General features: G+C 36.2%; 1 protein-coding gene across 1 annotated transcript in view; it reads left to right on the top strand.

The window, feature by feature from the left end:
- Wdr49 (WD repeat domain 49) overlaps positions 1-15362 on the top strand; it is a 142019-nt gene that overhangs the window by 113477 nt on the left and 13180 nt on the right. Inside the window, exons 16-17 of the mRNA XM_026403648.2 lie at positions 7994-8107; positions 9869-10014. Coding sequence (XP_026259433.2) covers positions 7994-8107; positions 9869-10014 — 260 coding nt within the window. The remainder of the gene's footprint in view (positions 1-7993; positions 8108-9868; positions 10015-15362) is intronic.

Below are 15362 nucleotides of genomic sequence, written 5' to 3'. Positions count from 1 at the left end.
TACAAAACAGAATTCTGGTAGGGATAAATATTTGAACCTACTACACGAAGACAAACAAAAAATATTTTGGTACTTTTGATTCATTACTTATTCCAAATAAGAAAAGAAATAGGGCTTCCTCAGAACTGACAAGAAGATAGTTCTTCTATAAAATTCCCACCATATTTCAATTCAATGCCACTGTCATTTTAGAAATCTTGACCAAGTAGAACACCATTGCAGAAACTGTCTTTTCTCTGTTGTTCGCTGGTCACAGTTTCCCATTCACTGAGGCTATAAAAGGAGGATGAAAGAGAAGGAGGATGTTGGCATTGCTGCTCTCCCTACATGGCAGATGCACAAAGCTGACTCTTCCTTCTCCTTCTCACCCCAGGATCCAGTTGAGGGTTCTTTGATGATCCCACTCAGGACCTCTGTATTGCACATTTCCAAACGAATGCACTCTTTGGCTCTCTCTCTCCTGTGTCCATCACAGTTTATTTATTTTTAATTTTAACCCCCTCATACTCCCAGGCTTTCCCTTGTACACAATTCCTCTTGGGTTCACTTCTGCTTGGCTCCTAGGAAACTCCTACATCCTCACTATGTCAACTTTTCCACCCACTATATCTGTTCCTTACCCAATTGAGACACAACTTTTTACCTGTAGACTTTTTAGGTATGAATGAGAACCCAATCCACCATGTCCCTCTCTTGGTTATCCAGAGGCTGTACATCAAGTTCTTTGACTGGTCAACATGACTGGAGGCTAGAAATAAGAGGCAAAGAAGTGTCCCTCTGCTGTCATGGGGTGGGCCTCAGCACATACCTATAACTCTCTCTGACACAATCCTCCCTGTTAATGTCCAGTTTGTGTCTCTCGTATCCTAGGGTGCTGACTGGCCTAAGCACCACAAGTCAGTTTGGGAGCTATCTTCTTGGCAAAGTGGGCTTATATACAAGGAATCTAGCACTTCCCTTTGGAACATAGGAATGTTTTACTTCCCAATTAAGAATTTTGCTCTCAGACATTTTGGACTTCTGCTGATAGCTAAATAGAAGAGAGAGAGAGAAAAAAAAACTTATTTAGACATCCTCTTATACTAAATTATACTTTGATATTTGTTCTTGCATTTCCTTGAATTGTGGCTTGCTGAAATGTCAAGTGGCATTTTATTTTCAGGCAAAAGGATATTTCCAATTTAGAAATATAGCATAACAAAAACCTGTACAAGCAGAGAGTGCTGAGAATGGAGAGATAAAATGCCCCTACCTACACACCCAACCAAATTTTGCAGATAAGGAAATAAAGTCATCCTAGGGCAACATCGCTATTTCTCCTCATGTCACACTCCTGAAAAAGGGAAGACAAATGTTACAGATTCCTGCTTAAGAGTATTTCAGACAAAATGCTAATTTTCCATTCCCTGTGACAAACTCAGTTATGCTTTTAACAATTTGTATCAGCTGTTCCTTAGATTTGAAAATTGGAATTCGAATGTTTTACTACTCTCTCAATTTCCATCTCATTGTATTTCATTACCTATTCATCTTAAGCACTTTGTTTTATGAAAATTATTGCTGATATGTTTTTAAATTCACAGATTTTTTTAACCTCAAGCTTTGTTCTCTGTTATAATAAATGGGCATACAGAAGAGCAATCTTTTCACCTGGGTTGTGCTTAGGTAGGCTGTGGGAGATTCCCAGGTAGGGGCAGGGATAATGCAAAATTTTCTCTGTTGTACTTTTTCGAAGGACAAAATAATATATCAAAAGTGCTAACGGTATTTAAAAATGCTTGTTTTTAACCACGTTACATTTAATTCAGATGAAGGGATTGAAATGAGAGCATATGGAGTAATGCCACTTAGGAATCACCAAACTAATTGAAATAAAATTGTTAAAAATGTGTCTTCAGAATTGAACTGCCAGGTGCATCCCTCCCTTCTCCCAGGAATGTTACCAGGAATCCTATGTGGAAAACATGGTCCGGTGGAGTTGTCAGCTATGAAGTGTCCTTCGAGCTTTCTGTCCAATACTGAAGAGATTATCAACAATTTTCTTTCTAAGAAAATGCTTTCTGAAGAATGTGCCCCTTTACCTAGTCATAGTAATAAATTCGATTAATAAATTCAAGGAGGATATTATGTCAGTTATTGTCCATGTGCAAAAATTTGAAGGAAAGATAAATGTGTGTGGAAGTTTAGAGAGACTAAACAAGAAAAAGCATATTTGGTGTGTATGTGAATATGCATCTGGGGGCATGGCTAAGAAAGATGGAGAAGGAAAAAGAAAAAGTCTAGAGAAAATGAAACAATCAGCTAACATACAGGAAAAATTAAATGATTTGAAGGTATATTCTCATTTTAGTGCCTAAGATTATCTTTCCAGGAAAAAACATTTGGTGTATATTATCTTCTGGCTTGTACACAAACACCTAGTTTCCATACCATTTATAATATTTTACAACAGAAGTAGGTAGGTGGTCAAGATCATACTTCCATTTAAATCCTGGGAGATGGAGATGAATGTAGTATTTAAAAGACCAAAGGAAGTCTCAATGCTAATTTAATAGCTGATACAGAGATACAGATTTCCTCCTTCCTTAAATTCTACAAAAATTATACTCTGACTAAAAAATGAAAAAATAAAAAAGAAATGAAGAGATATATAATAAGAAATAACCATAGTAGACATGAATTCTTCTTAAATTATAGCAATATTTAATTTTTGGACTCAAAATTATTTTAATCTAGAAACATTTATATAAGTCAATTCATTTAGATAACAAAGTTAGAATATTTTTATATTGCAAAGATAACATGTTTTCTTTATGGGAAAATTTGGAATTACTAACAAGCAAGAAGAAAAAGAAGAAATCAGTGTAGCAAAACCATTGCTAAGGCATTTCACTTTCCAGACTTTGTTCCAAGTATTCTTGTGAAAATAAAAAAAAAATTAATATTATGAAATTGGTGACTTAATGTAGTTTATAGTGTGTTTTGTCATTCAAAAATATAGTGACTAAACAATATGCTAATTTAGCATATGCTAATTTAGCAATATGCTAATTTACTAAATATAGTGAACACATTTCTGTATTAATTAATGTGAGCATCTATGGATATCAATAATCATAATGACTTCCTAGAAATTTTTCATGTAGCTTTCTTTTTGTTGCTTGTGGTCCTGGGATTGAACCCAGGTCCTTGCATATACTAGGCAAACACTGTACCATTGAGCTATATCCCCAGTGCTTATCATATAGCTTTTACACATTTTAACTGGGAAAACATTTCTTTAAGTTTCTTAGTGGGCCTATGTTGGAGTACCCAGTGAAATTCATCATTAGAGTAAATTCTTGGAAGTGGAAGTGCTGAATCACAAGATTTAGAGGTCTTTGCGACATTCACTAAAATCGCTGTGTAGAAATGTGAAATTTTTGGCTGCTTTATTCTCTTGGAATTGATATTGGATGCTACTGTCCTCTTAAAACTACTAGTGAGATATCATTGTTTTAAATTGGATTCTTTGTTTGCAAAGCAAACATTATTTTTTCATGTTTATTAATTTTAGTAAATTAATAATAACATTGAAAGGGATATTAGAAGTGTGCCAGACTAACATTTGTGGCATCTTTAAGAAGCACACCCCAGTCTCTTTTTGAGTAATTTCTATGCAGTAAATTCATTCACTGTCATACACTCTGTTACAGAATGATTCTAATGTTAAGTCAGGCCTATCCTGTCATAGAACTCTCATTCATTGATCTTTATTCTTATTCTAGGTCAACAAAGATCATTTCTATTTCCCCTTCTATTATTTGACACATTCCCCTTGTTTACAGTTTACAAAATTGCTTAACAAGTCCACTAAATTCATTATTAGGAACCAGGATAAATAATCAGAGGAGAAATTACACAAATTTCTGAGCAAGTTTATACATGACCGCTTAAGGCACACTTAAAATTAAGGTGTTTTAACCATGTTAATTATAGCGTTTTGAATTCCATACTGTTATTAGAAGAGAACTGACACGTAAAACTATTTGTATGGTATCGATAACCTAATTATTTGTCAGCATATATTGTGAGAAAAATTGAATTAGAAAATGTATGGACAACTTCAAGAAAAAATATGTAACATTCAAATCTCATTTCAAAATAGACCTTATGTGAATAAAACACCTGAGGGATTGACTATCTGCTTTTACCAACAACTTGTGGCAGCAATTATCCTATGCTCAGATATGACAAATGAAAGTCTACTTAGTTTTTGAAATTTAAGGCTTAAAACTACAGGTAGGTACAAGAAGTTATTATTTGGGGGAATGCCTTATCTTCTTACTTTTTGTCTTAATGGTAGCTCCCAAGGGTTTTAGAACTGGCTCATAGGGGGCTCTTGGAATGCCCCGATTTGAGTGAAAAGTATCATCTTATTCTGATTGAATGTAATAGTAGCCAGACCCCATAGAGCTCTGACCATTTCCAGGCACTGTTCTAAGGCCTTCATGTGTTTAAGTCATTTAATTTCAGTATAATCTTAGGCAATCGCTGTTATTATCATCCCCATCTCACAGCTCAGCAAACCACAGCAGAGAGAAACTACGTGATTCACTCAGAACCAAATTAACTAACTTGGTTCTGAGTAGATCAAATCCAAACATAGACACTCTGGCTTGAATTAGCCCTCTGCCACCACTCTGTGCTGCTGTCCAACAAGCATCATATAAAAACCTTAAAAATTGGTGTGTCACAGTCAAGTCATCTGGTATTTTGTCAAGGACCCACTATGTGAAAGCCACCACTCAAGGTCCTTTCACTTTCCTTTTATTGCTTCCTAGGGCAATACAATCATCATCTTCTCTCTGCAGCCAGAGCTCAGAGGAGGGAGATCAGCTACAGTCTTTCCTTCTCATAGAATTAGTGCTAAGGTTGCCAGAGCCCACAACAGGCCCTACATATGAGGTATTTTTGCCTAGAACTTTCTTTAAGTCTTTCATTGCATGCTTCTTCTTCTTTATCTTCCTCCATGACATCTACTCTTAGGAACGATCACCTCTTCTCAGTCCCCAACACATTTTCATGGTAACCACTCCCCCATGTCGATGTCTATGTGAAGGAAGCAATTTGTTGTTGGCCTTCTGATCTAGTCCTGTGTAGAGTTTCCCTTTCTCTTGCAGCTTTATCAATCTAACCACATTTCACAGGCAGCCATCTATGTAAGTAGTGCAATTTGTTATAATTCCAAGAAGATTCTTTTATGCCCTGCCTGCTTCTATCCTGCTGTGGATAAGACAAAATATTTTATTTTTACAAAAAGATACTTAATTTAGACACCACCAGATGAGTCAGCCAGAAAGCAAATAGTCCAAAGGCAGGCGAGAGTTCTGTGGGCTTTGGGGAAAATCAAGGTCTGATGTTAACTAGTCAAAAAAGGGAAGTTCCTGCTTCTAGCCCACCCTCCCAAACCTTTTTTACTTCATCAACAATTTTCTGGGGGAAAGGTATATTCTTAACCCAGTAACTGCAAGGCCTAACTACATCATAGCCCACCTTTCCAGTATTCACCAACTTGTTATGGTTACAGATTCCTTTACTTTCTTAAAATGATCATTCTGTTTTCAAAGCACAGACATTGGCTAAATAGCATGCTATTATTTATAGGAGATGGCATATTGTGAGGGAGGCCAATCCAGCATGATTTGGGAAAAAAATTACCCACCTACCTTAAGGCTTTTGGACAGCAAAACTCTCCTAAAAAAAATCTGTAGTTCCAAATAACTTATGTAGGTACTCTGCCTACTCTAAAAACAGAACTAAACTCCTCTCCTCAAGTGTGGGCTGTGCTTGGTTAAGTTGCTTCCAGAGAAAAAGTAACATTCGGGTGGGTGCTGTAAGCTGTTATTACTGCAAAATGGGCAAACACAGTCTTGGACAGGTGACCAAGGCTGACATCAGCAGTGGGAAGTCAGGTTGATAGCACATATCTTGGATTGGATGTGATGAGGGCACTTGCGTTCTGTGGCCTTCCTCCCAACAATGAATGACACCAGTTTAAGAAAAATGTCAGGCAAACCTAAATTGAGAGGTATTATACCAAAAGTCTGACCCATATTCTTCACAGTTGTCAAGATCATGATCCACAAGAAAAGTACAATGAGCTGTCACAGGCCAGAGAAGTCTCAGGATTCAGATAATGAAGTAGAACATTTTTGTTATTACAGAACATGGAAATTAGCAAAATACTAGTAGAAACTCTTAAAAAATTGAAATTTGATTACTCATAATATAACCAATTTGATTTTTTAATTGGGATAAATGGTAAGATATTAACAATAGAGGCTAGGTCCAGTGGCTCATGCCTGTAATCCCAATGGCTCAGAAGGTTAAACAGGAGGATAAGGAGTTCAAAGTCATCGTCAGCAACAGTGAGGCACTAAGCAACTCAGTGAGACCCTGTCTTTAAATAAAATAAAAAATAGGGCTATGGATGTGGCTCAGTGGTTGTGTGCTCCTACGTTCAATCACCTGTACCAATAAATAAATAAGGAATCTGTAACAATAACAAATTGGTGAACACTGGAAAGGTGGGCTATGATATAGTTAGGGCTTGTAGTTATTGGGTTAAGAATATACCTTTCCCCTAGAAAATTGTAAGTATTATTTCTTTAGGTCTGGTGCTCCCTAGACATTAATAATGATTTTTTACAACCACCAGTGGAGGCTGTTAAGTTTGAAATCTATAATAATGACTATTAAGTATTTGAGATTATTTATTATTTATTATAAATCAATCAATAAATGATATTGACAATAGAGAAAACTGGGTGAGAGGTATACCAGAACTCTGAACAATTGTCATATCTTTTCTGTAAACCCAAAAAGAATTCTAAAATGAGAATTTTGTTTATGTATATAAAAAATCAATAAATTCTTACTTCAAGCTGTATATATAGCTTCTGATATTAATGTTAAGGGTGCATAGATTTAATTTTGTTTGTATTGACATTTGAAGCTGGATTTGTGAGATACAGTAAAAATAGAGTAGAGGAAAAGGAAGGAGGGCAATTAACATTTATTGAATAATATTATATATTAGGTACATCACCATCTTTCATCCATTGTACCTCCTAAAGGAGGAGGTATACCACAGCAAAAGTCTCATTGCATAGAAGGAAAATTAAGGTCAAGGATATAAGAAATATCTCAAGGTCCTACAGCTACAAAATATGAAGCAGAGTTGAGGATGAAAGAGAGTCTTGAAGAGCCAAAGCATGCAGAGAAGGGAATCAGAAGGGCCCGGGCAGGCAAAGGTCCCCATGGCTCTCCGGGGCTTGGGGAAAATGGGTGTGTTTTTAGGTCTGGTGCTCCTTAGATATTAATAATGATTTTTGACAACCACCAGCTATGGCTGTTAAGTTTGAAATCTATAATAATGAATATTAAGTATTTGAGATTATTTTCTTTTTTCTCACAGAATTTTCATAGAGCTAAATAAGGAGCTCCCTCTCTCCCTACATTTTGTTGATAAAAAAATCTTTTCTGTGGATTCAAATATTCTAAAGGTTTTTTTTAATAGATGCATATGGTAAGCTCTAAATATACTGAACATTTGCATTTTGGATACCTTAAGTGAAGATGGATGACTTGACATGGATCACTTCTACTTGTTCCTCGTTGCCCTTGTAATTTACTCATCAGGAAAGGATGTATGTGTGTCTTTCTGTAAAATTTCATCCTGCATAATTTTTTTTTCTGACTTTCCAGTTGTTATGGGAACAGAGTTCTTGCTTAACTAGACTCTTGGCCTGTGGTTCTCACTCTTTTATATCATCACCTGGCTAGCAAGCATTTTATTCAAAGGTATGGCTTGATTAGTGTAAATAGATGTCACTAATAAGTACACAGAAACTGACTTTTTTTTTTTTTGGTAGAAGTATAATATGTACTTATTGCCACAAACTGTCCTTGTAGTTAATTTTTTATTTCATCGTGAATTATTTCTTTCCAGTGTCAAACCATCAGAAGATATAAATTTAGACATAAAATATGAGGAAAGAGATATTTATAAGAAAAAAACACCTAAACTTTATTATGATGAAACTATACAAAAATCAGCCAGTAAGTAATCACTGTTGATATAGTTTTATGTTGTTATTTTATAGATCAGTGTGAATCAGGGAAACAGCTAAATTCTGTATTCCAGAAATGTCTGTATTTCTTAAAAAAAAAAACTAATGTAAGATTTTATGATATCCATTAAACAAAGGAAGAAGGTAAGGTTCAGAGATATTAAGTAACTTATTTAAGGCTATACAGCATGTAAGTGATGAAACTGTAAGCCAGAAGACATGTGTAAAGTGCTTCTTGTGATTCCCAAAATAGATTGCATCAGAATGTTGATACTTCCCTAAAGCATTTAAGAAATGAGGACTCTGACAACTGGAGTAGAACTGGAGACCATTAATGTTAAGTGAAACAAGCAAGGCACAGAAAGACTAGTGCTACATAACCTCACTCATATGGAATCTAAGTTGATTTCATAGAATCTGATGATAGAATGATGGTTACCAGAACTGGGATTGTAACTAGAGCCCTTGCCTGTCATCTGGGAGGACCCTGGTTCCACCAGCACTGGGGAAATAACATGGGGTTACCAGAAGCTGGAGGTGGGGGTAGGGGATGGGGAAAAGGTGATCAATGGGTACTGCATTACAGTCAGCAGGAAGGAGTGTTCTCGTGGGTTATTGCACAGGAAGGTGACTCTAGATAATAATGGTATTCTGCATATTTCATGAAACCAGAAGAAAGAATTTGAGGTGTTTTTACTTCAAAGAAATAATAAACATTTGAGGTAATAGATATGTTTAGCTTGATTTAGACATGATGCAATTTATATTTGTATCAAACATCGCATGGTTCTCCATTAATATGCAGAATATTGTTTTATATACCAATTAAAACAAATTTTATCAGTTAATAAAAACAAATTTTATCAGTTAATAAATTAATTTAATTTTACTTTAATAAGGAAACATTAGTTTCCTTTTATCTTTCCTCAGAGTTCCTCTTTGCTAAATTTGTAATTTAATGAATATAATTTAATTTTAAATAAAAAATAAATTAAAGAGGAAAATATGAAAATGAATAAAAACCCTTTTTGCCTCAGGATCCAAAAGCTACACAGGACTTGTTTCATAGCAGGTGCTATCAAACCTACCCTAAGTACTGAGCCTCATAATGACAAAGGTACAGTTTCTATCCTCCCAGAGCTAATAAACAACATAAAGTCATATATTGAATTAAGCTTTCGTTTATTTCTATACCATTACCCACTTACATGTGAAGCCATTTTTTTTTCATTCTGTCCAAAACATTGATTTTAAGGGTCTGATTAAAATGCATTCCCATCATCTCTTTTGTGTGTATAATAAATACAGTGACACAGCCCTGGTTTACATTACTATGGAGTGAAAAAAATACCTGCCAATTCAAAATTATAGATTTTTTAAAAAAATTATATACTGAAAAGTAAATAGATTCCATTTCACAAAGGATATATAATTTTCTCATAGATAAAAGAGAAACTGAAACATTTCCAAACTGCAGAATATTCATTTTCAAGGGGAAAAAAAGCAAAATAAAAAAAATTAAATAAATGAAAGGGAAGTCTTGAGTTCATCTTGGTCCCTCTGAATAGAAAGGACCCTGGATTTATTTTGAACAGCTGTGTTTATAGTGTTTGCTGATCACTGCAGCTGTACCAGCTGAGTAACAGGAAGGTTCAGTTTTAAAAAGTTAACTTGAAAATGTGCAAGTTTCTTCTAAGGGATGAATGATATTGTCCTTTTCCCATGTCTTTCCCTAAAGCCTGCTGTTTTGAAAGTGCCTTTAGGTCATTAAGCATCCAAGGGCTGAAAGAGCTGCCGGAAGTGAAGAAACCTTCTTTCCTTCTAGACCTTGAGAAATACTTTAGGGAAGAGCCAGAGGAGGAGCATCCCCACATTCCAGAGCTTCCTTTACTTTCTGAAAGTAAGTCCTCAGTCATCATACACCTCCACTCTCTCTCTCCACTAATCTTCAAAAATAAAGTAGAAAAGCATGTTTGCCTTGTAGGTTATAGTGAAATGAAGTGGGTAATTTGATTGCTGAGATTTATAGCTCAGCTGCTGGTCTGTGCTCTCAGGAAAGTCAACAGGCTGGAACTCAAAAAAAGGAATATTTTTATTTTGTCCCTTTCTGAAGTCAGAATGCCATGAACTTGTATTATGCATCTACTATGGATGAGAACCTCTCTCCCCAAAATAACCTTCATGTTCAAAACTGGTCCCAGAAAATGAGGCATCATGAGACTGCTTTAGAAGAGAATCTCTGGCAATCTGGTTTTGTTCTATTCATGTCTCTAAAAATAGAGGCCACTTAAAGTGTATTGTCTCAGAGGCTGCCAGCTGCAGTGCTGGGCTAATAAGAGAGGGCAAGAAAACTTAACTTAGAAAATACAAGTGAATGATCTCTGAAGATTTGAAACAAGATGTGCAAAAGAATGCCCAGTTTTTCAGACTATTCTAATTTTTTGAGTTTCTAACAATTTAAAGAATAATTTCTGCATGAAATTTCTGCATGAAAATTTCTCCACAATGGGGAGCCCTAATGGGAGCACAGGTAACACAATCTGATTTTCAGTGAAGCACTTAGAAAGCATATGCACACTTCAGGGGAGCTCATTTAAAATAATTAATGAACAGTGTAAGTTTTCAACCTGCAACAGTCAAAAAATCAGAACTACATGGCATCTGTCTGAGATCTGTGGCTTCTCAGCTTTCCAAATCTTCTGACATCAGATTCCTTGAACCATAAAAATCATTGCGGTAGATAGGTGTTCCCTTATGTCCACACTTGTGGATGTTTGAGCTTCTCCTTTTCTCTTGGTCCCCTGTGGAAAGGGAGAACAGCTGCTCGCCATTATTTATTTATTTTTGCTTGAAATTTCACTTATGAGCAAAGTATATCTGTCATTCCCCATCACCATAGTTTCCAGTCTACTTATCATCAGTTTCCTTTTATCTTTCCTTAACGTTTCTTTTTGCTAAATTTGTAATAATTTGCTTGTCATGAGGGTCATCTGTGGCTTCTGCTCATTTCTCTTAAAAAATGTGCAGCCATTAACTATGGTTCTAAATAACCTTTAAGTGTATCTGATGAGGTTTCCAATCTATCCCCCTATCATTTTTCATCAGGATGATCCATCTTTAATAATGAATATGGGGGAATAGGTATCTTGTTCTTGTGAGATGCAGACTGGGAGCATCTGGGGAACAGACATTAACAAAAGATTCTGAGAACCAGGATGAAGCTATATAGACTGTTCAGACCCAGGGTAAGCACAGAGGAGAAAACCAGGATGGAGCAAGGAGTCTGAATTTATGCAAGATGAATACACAGCAGGAGGTAGTGAGTGAGGTGAGAGAGAGACAGGTAAACAGAAGCAAATCCCATTCACAGAGGACCTTTCATACTGTGCAACCAGATGAGGATGTAGATGAATTCTGCTTATGGGCAGGGAGGATGTGCATGTTGGTGGTTGGGGGTGATGACTAGATCAGAATATGTAAAACATGTGCAAAACATTAACAAAGAAAACAATTTACACTAAATTTCTTATACTATATTTTCTTGTAATTTCTCCATGGTTTTTAAAAAAAACATGCTTTCTTTCCCTTTTAAATTTTCTTTCTTTAGCTTTTCTTTATTTACCTTTTAAAAAAAGATTTCCACTCAATGTGCCTTTTCTGCAAGGGAAAACAGTTCTGCCTTTTAAAATCCTCACAAGCTTATGAGAGGTACTGATGCAAACTACTGACTTTACAGATTACTATGTGACATAGGGTACCACAGATGAGGTTTGGCAAAGGTACCAAGAAAGAAGATGGATTCTTCCTGGTTGGGGCCTGGGAAGGAAATCAGAGTGAGGGTCACATCTGAACTGAGACTTACAGAATGAGGAGGAGTTCAAAGGACAAGGAAGGAGACCTGGAAGTCGATAGGGAATAATGTAAGAAAAGACACACCAGAGATAAAAAAGGGACAGAATTAAAACAAATGCCTCCATGTCGACTGCTATGGACAACTTCAGATACTGAGGCAGTTGCTAAGTCTGACACACAAATAGGGGTTAAATGGAATGGGTCATATTTAGAATGTGTTGAGTTTGAGGTATTCATGTGCCATTTAGAAATAAAGGAGTGGAGAATGGAAGCAGATTGTAACATACCATAAATAACATCATGGTCTTCCACTAGAAGATCCTGAAATAATGCATGTTCATGTAGGCGTTTAGATATTGAATGCCTTCCCTTTGTGTATCTGGCATTCCCTAAGGTAGATATGGAATGTGCTAGCATCTATGCTAGATGTTGGAGACACAGAGATAAAATGTATAGGCCCAGCCTTCAAAAACCTTGAAAAGTCTAGGTGGGAAAGTAGATAAGTAAACATATAATCATGTTTACAACAAGGGCTATGGTACAGATAAGCACTGGGTACTGTGGAAACACATGGAAATTCAGAGACATTTTCTCAGGGAAACAAGATTAGGCCTGAGCTATATATTAAATGTTAAATTGCAATAAGTCAGATAAGAAAAGAGGGGAGTGTTTCTGGTAAGGAAGTGGTATATGCAAATCTAAGGTGGTTTGAATAACATGATGTGCTATGGAAGACACATGGAGTTCCTAATGGTTGTATTCTAGAAGGAGCATGAAGAGAATTAGGCTAGGTAGGCACGGGGGGCCAGATCATGGAGGGCCTAGTCTACTAGTCTAAGGACCTTGGCATTTATTTAATCAGACGTGAGGAGCCACTGAAATGTTTTAATTAATTATTCTGAATTACTGAATGTTATCTCCTCTTCAGAGCTTTTATATCTCTTTATAATATTGTTTTAGTGAGTGCCCTAGAGGTGAATATTCTTTCCTGTGTCCTTCAGTCCTTGTGATACCAGGATTCCATCTGAAATCATTTCCTTTAGTATGAAGAACTTGCTGCAGTATTTCTTATAATATAGGTCTATATACCAATATTTTCTCCAGCTATTATGTGTCTGAAAAATGCATTAATTTCATTTGGACTGTGGGAGAAGATTTTCACTGGGTTTAAAATTGTAGATGGCAAGGTTATTTTTCTTCCTATTCCTTAAAGATAACGTATTTCTTTGCTTCCATAGTTCCTGTTTAAAATCCTACTCTTAATATTATTGATGCTTCTTACTCTGACTGCTTTTAGGACCTTTATCCATGGATTTCAGAGGTTTTATTGTGATGGATTTAAATACAGTTCTCTGTATGTTTATATTCCTTAAGATTCATAGACATTCCTAAATGCATCTTTCTTCAACTATGACCATTCTCAGCAATTATCTTTCTCCTATAATATTTCTATTTCCCTTCCTGCTGTCTCCTATTATTCTAGGATTGTGATTACATGCATTTTAGAGAGTTTAATTATACCTCAAATCTTTTGATGCTCTTCTTTTCTTTTTTTCTTGTCTGGCCTTCAGTTTGTATCTTTTATGTTACTTTTCTTTGAATTCCCTAGTTCAATCTTTTGCCAGCCTAATCAGTTCCCAATATCAGATTTTATATATGTCTAAAATTACACACACACACACACACACACACACACACACACACACACACACACTTATTTCTAGAATGCCATTTGGAATTATACATGTTTTCATTTATTTTGTCCATCGTTTTTCTGTTCCATTTATTTATTTATTTATTTATTTATTTTTTGAGATGGGATCTTGCTATGTTGTCTAGCTTGGCCTCCAATTCCTGGACTTAAGTAATCCTCCTGCGTCAGTCTCCTACATATCTGGGACTATAGGTGCACATCACTGCATGTGACTTTTCTTTTTTTGTGTGGAGGGGTACCCGTGGATTGAACTCAGGGACACTCAACCACTGAGCCACATTCCCAGCCTTATTTTGAATTTTGTTTAGAGACATTGTCTCACTGAGTTGCTTAGCACCTTGTTTTTGCTGAGGCTGGCTTTGAACTCCCAATCCTCTTGCCTCAGCCTCCTGAGCCACTGGAATTACAGGCATGCTCCCCTGTGCTCATGTTTTTAATAGCTATTTAAAAGTCCTGATCTGCTAAACACCAATATCTGAATGGGCACTGGTTCTGTTTCTAATGTGTTTTTCCTTCTTGGTTATTGTCACATTTTCCTACTTCTTTGCAAGCCTTATAAGTTTTATTTTTAATTTATATATGACAGCAGAATGCATTACAATTCTTATTACACATATAGAGTGAAATTTTTCATATCTCTGGTTGTATACCAAGTATATTCACACCAATTTGTGTCTTCTTACATGTACTTTGGATAATAATGATCACCACATTCCACCATCATTTATGTTATTTTCTCCTAGAAAGAGCTTACTCTTTCCTTAGTTTAGCAGAGAGGGTAAGGGGCTGATCATCTTTATCCGATTAGGAACTGAGATGGGTCAGTGCTGAGGTGGAGCTTTAGCTGGTTTAGGCCATGTTTGATATCAAGTTTCTGATGTAAACCTCTCCCTTTAGTTTTATATTACCTTCTAAGTCCAGCGAGACTGTAGGAAACATTGCTTTACATTTCCAGTCCCATCCACAGTCGCCCACACATTAAAGAACTCAGAGGCTGTCCTGTGGGGAACACTAGCCAAAGCTGTGGGTTTTTTCTAGATTCCAGCACATCACACCAACCCACATAGCCATCAAGACTCTGTGGATTTTACTTGTACATTGAAGAGTCTCTCAGTCTATGGCAAGTTTGTGTCTTAGCAATGCTCAAACATGATAAATCCTCAGAGGAAAGACAATATTTGGCCATCTCTGCTCATCTAGCAAGAACTCTATTATGTTTGGAATTATATTTAATGTGGTTATCTTGGCTTCCATAGCCCTTCGATGGCTTTAAAAATATGATTTGTAATTTATCTGTTTTTTTTTATTCCTATCTCTCTGGTACAATGAGAATGATGACTCGCCACTACCTATCCTCTTATCCAGGAACAAAATTCCTGATGAAATATTTGAAACCGGAGAGTGATATGACCAGCTCTGAATTTTAGAAAGCTTCAGGGAACAATGTGGTGGATGGATGCATTATAAGGGGGCCAGACTGCAGCCAGCATATTATGCACAGCCAGCTATATGCCTCTGACTCATCACTTGGCCTTTGACTAGAAGTTAATATCTGGATAAATTACTACACCCTCTCTGGTTTCTTGGATATTATATTGGGGTAGCGATACCTGCCTTTGGAGCTATGTGGGTTAATTATGGCCCAATTACTGACACTAGTCACTTACCAAATGGTATGTGTC

The sequence above is a fragment of the Urocitellus parryii genome, chromosome 2, assembly GCF_045843805.1.
Source record: "Urocitellus parryii isolate mUroPar1 chromosome 2, mUroPar1.hap1, whole genome shotgun sequence".
NCBI lineage: Eukaryota > Metazoa > Chordata > Mammalia > Rodentia > Sciuridae > Urocitellus > Urocitellus parryii.
The sequence above is the reverse complement of the archived record's forward strand: the minus strand, read 5'-3'. Positions and strand labels throughout refer to the sequence as shown.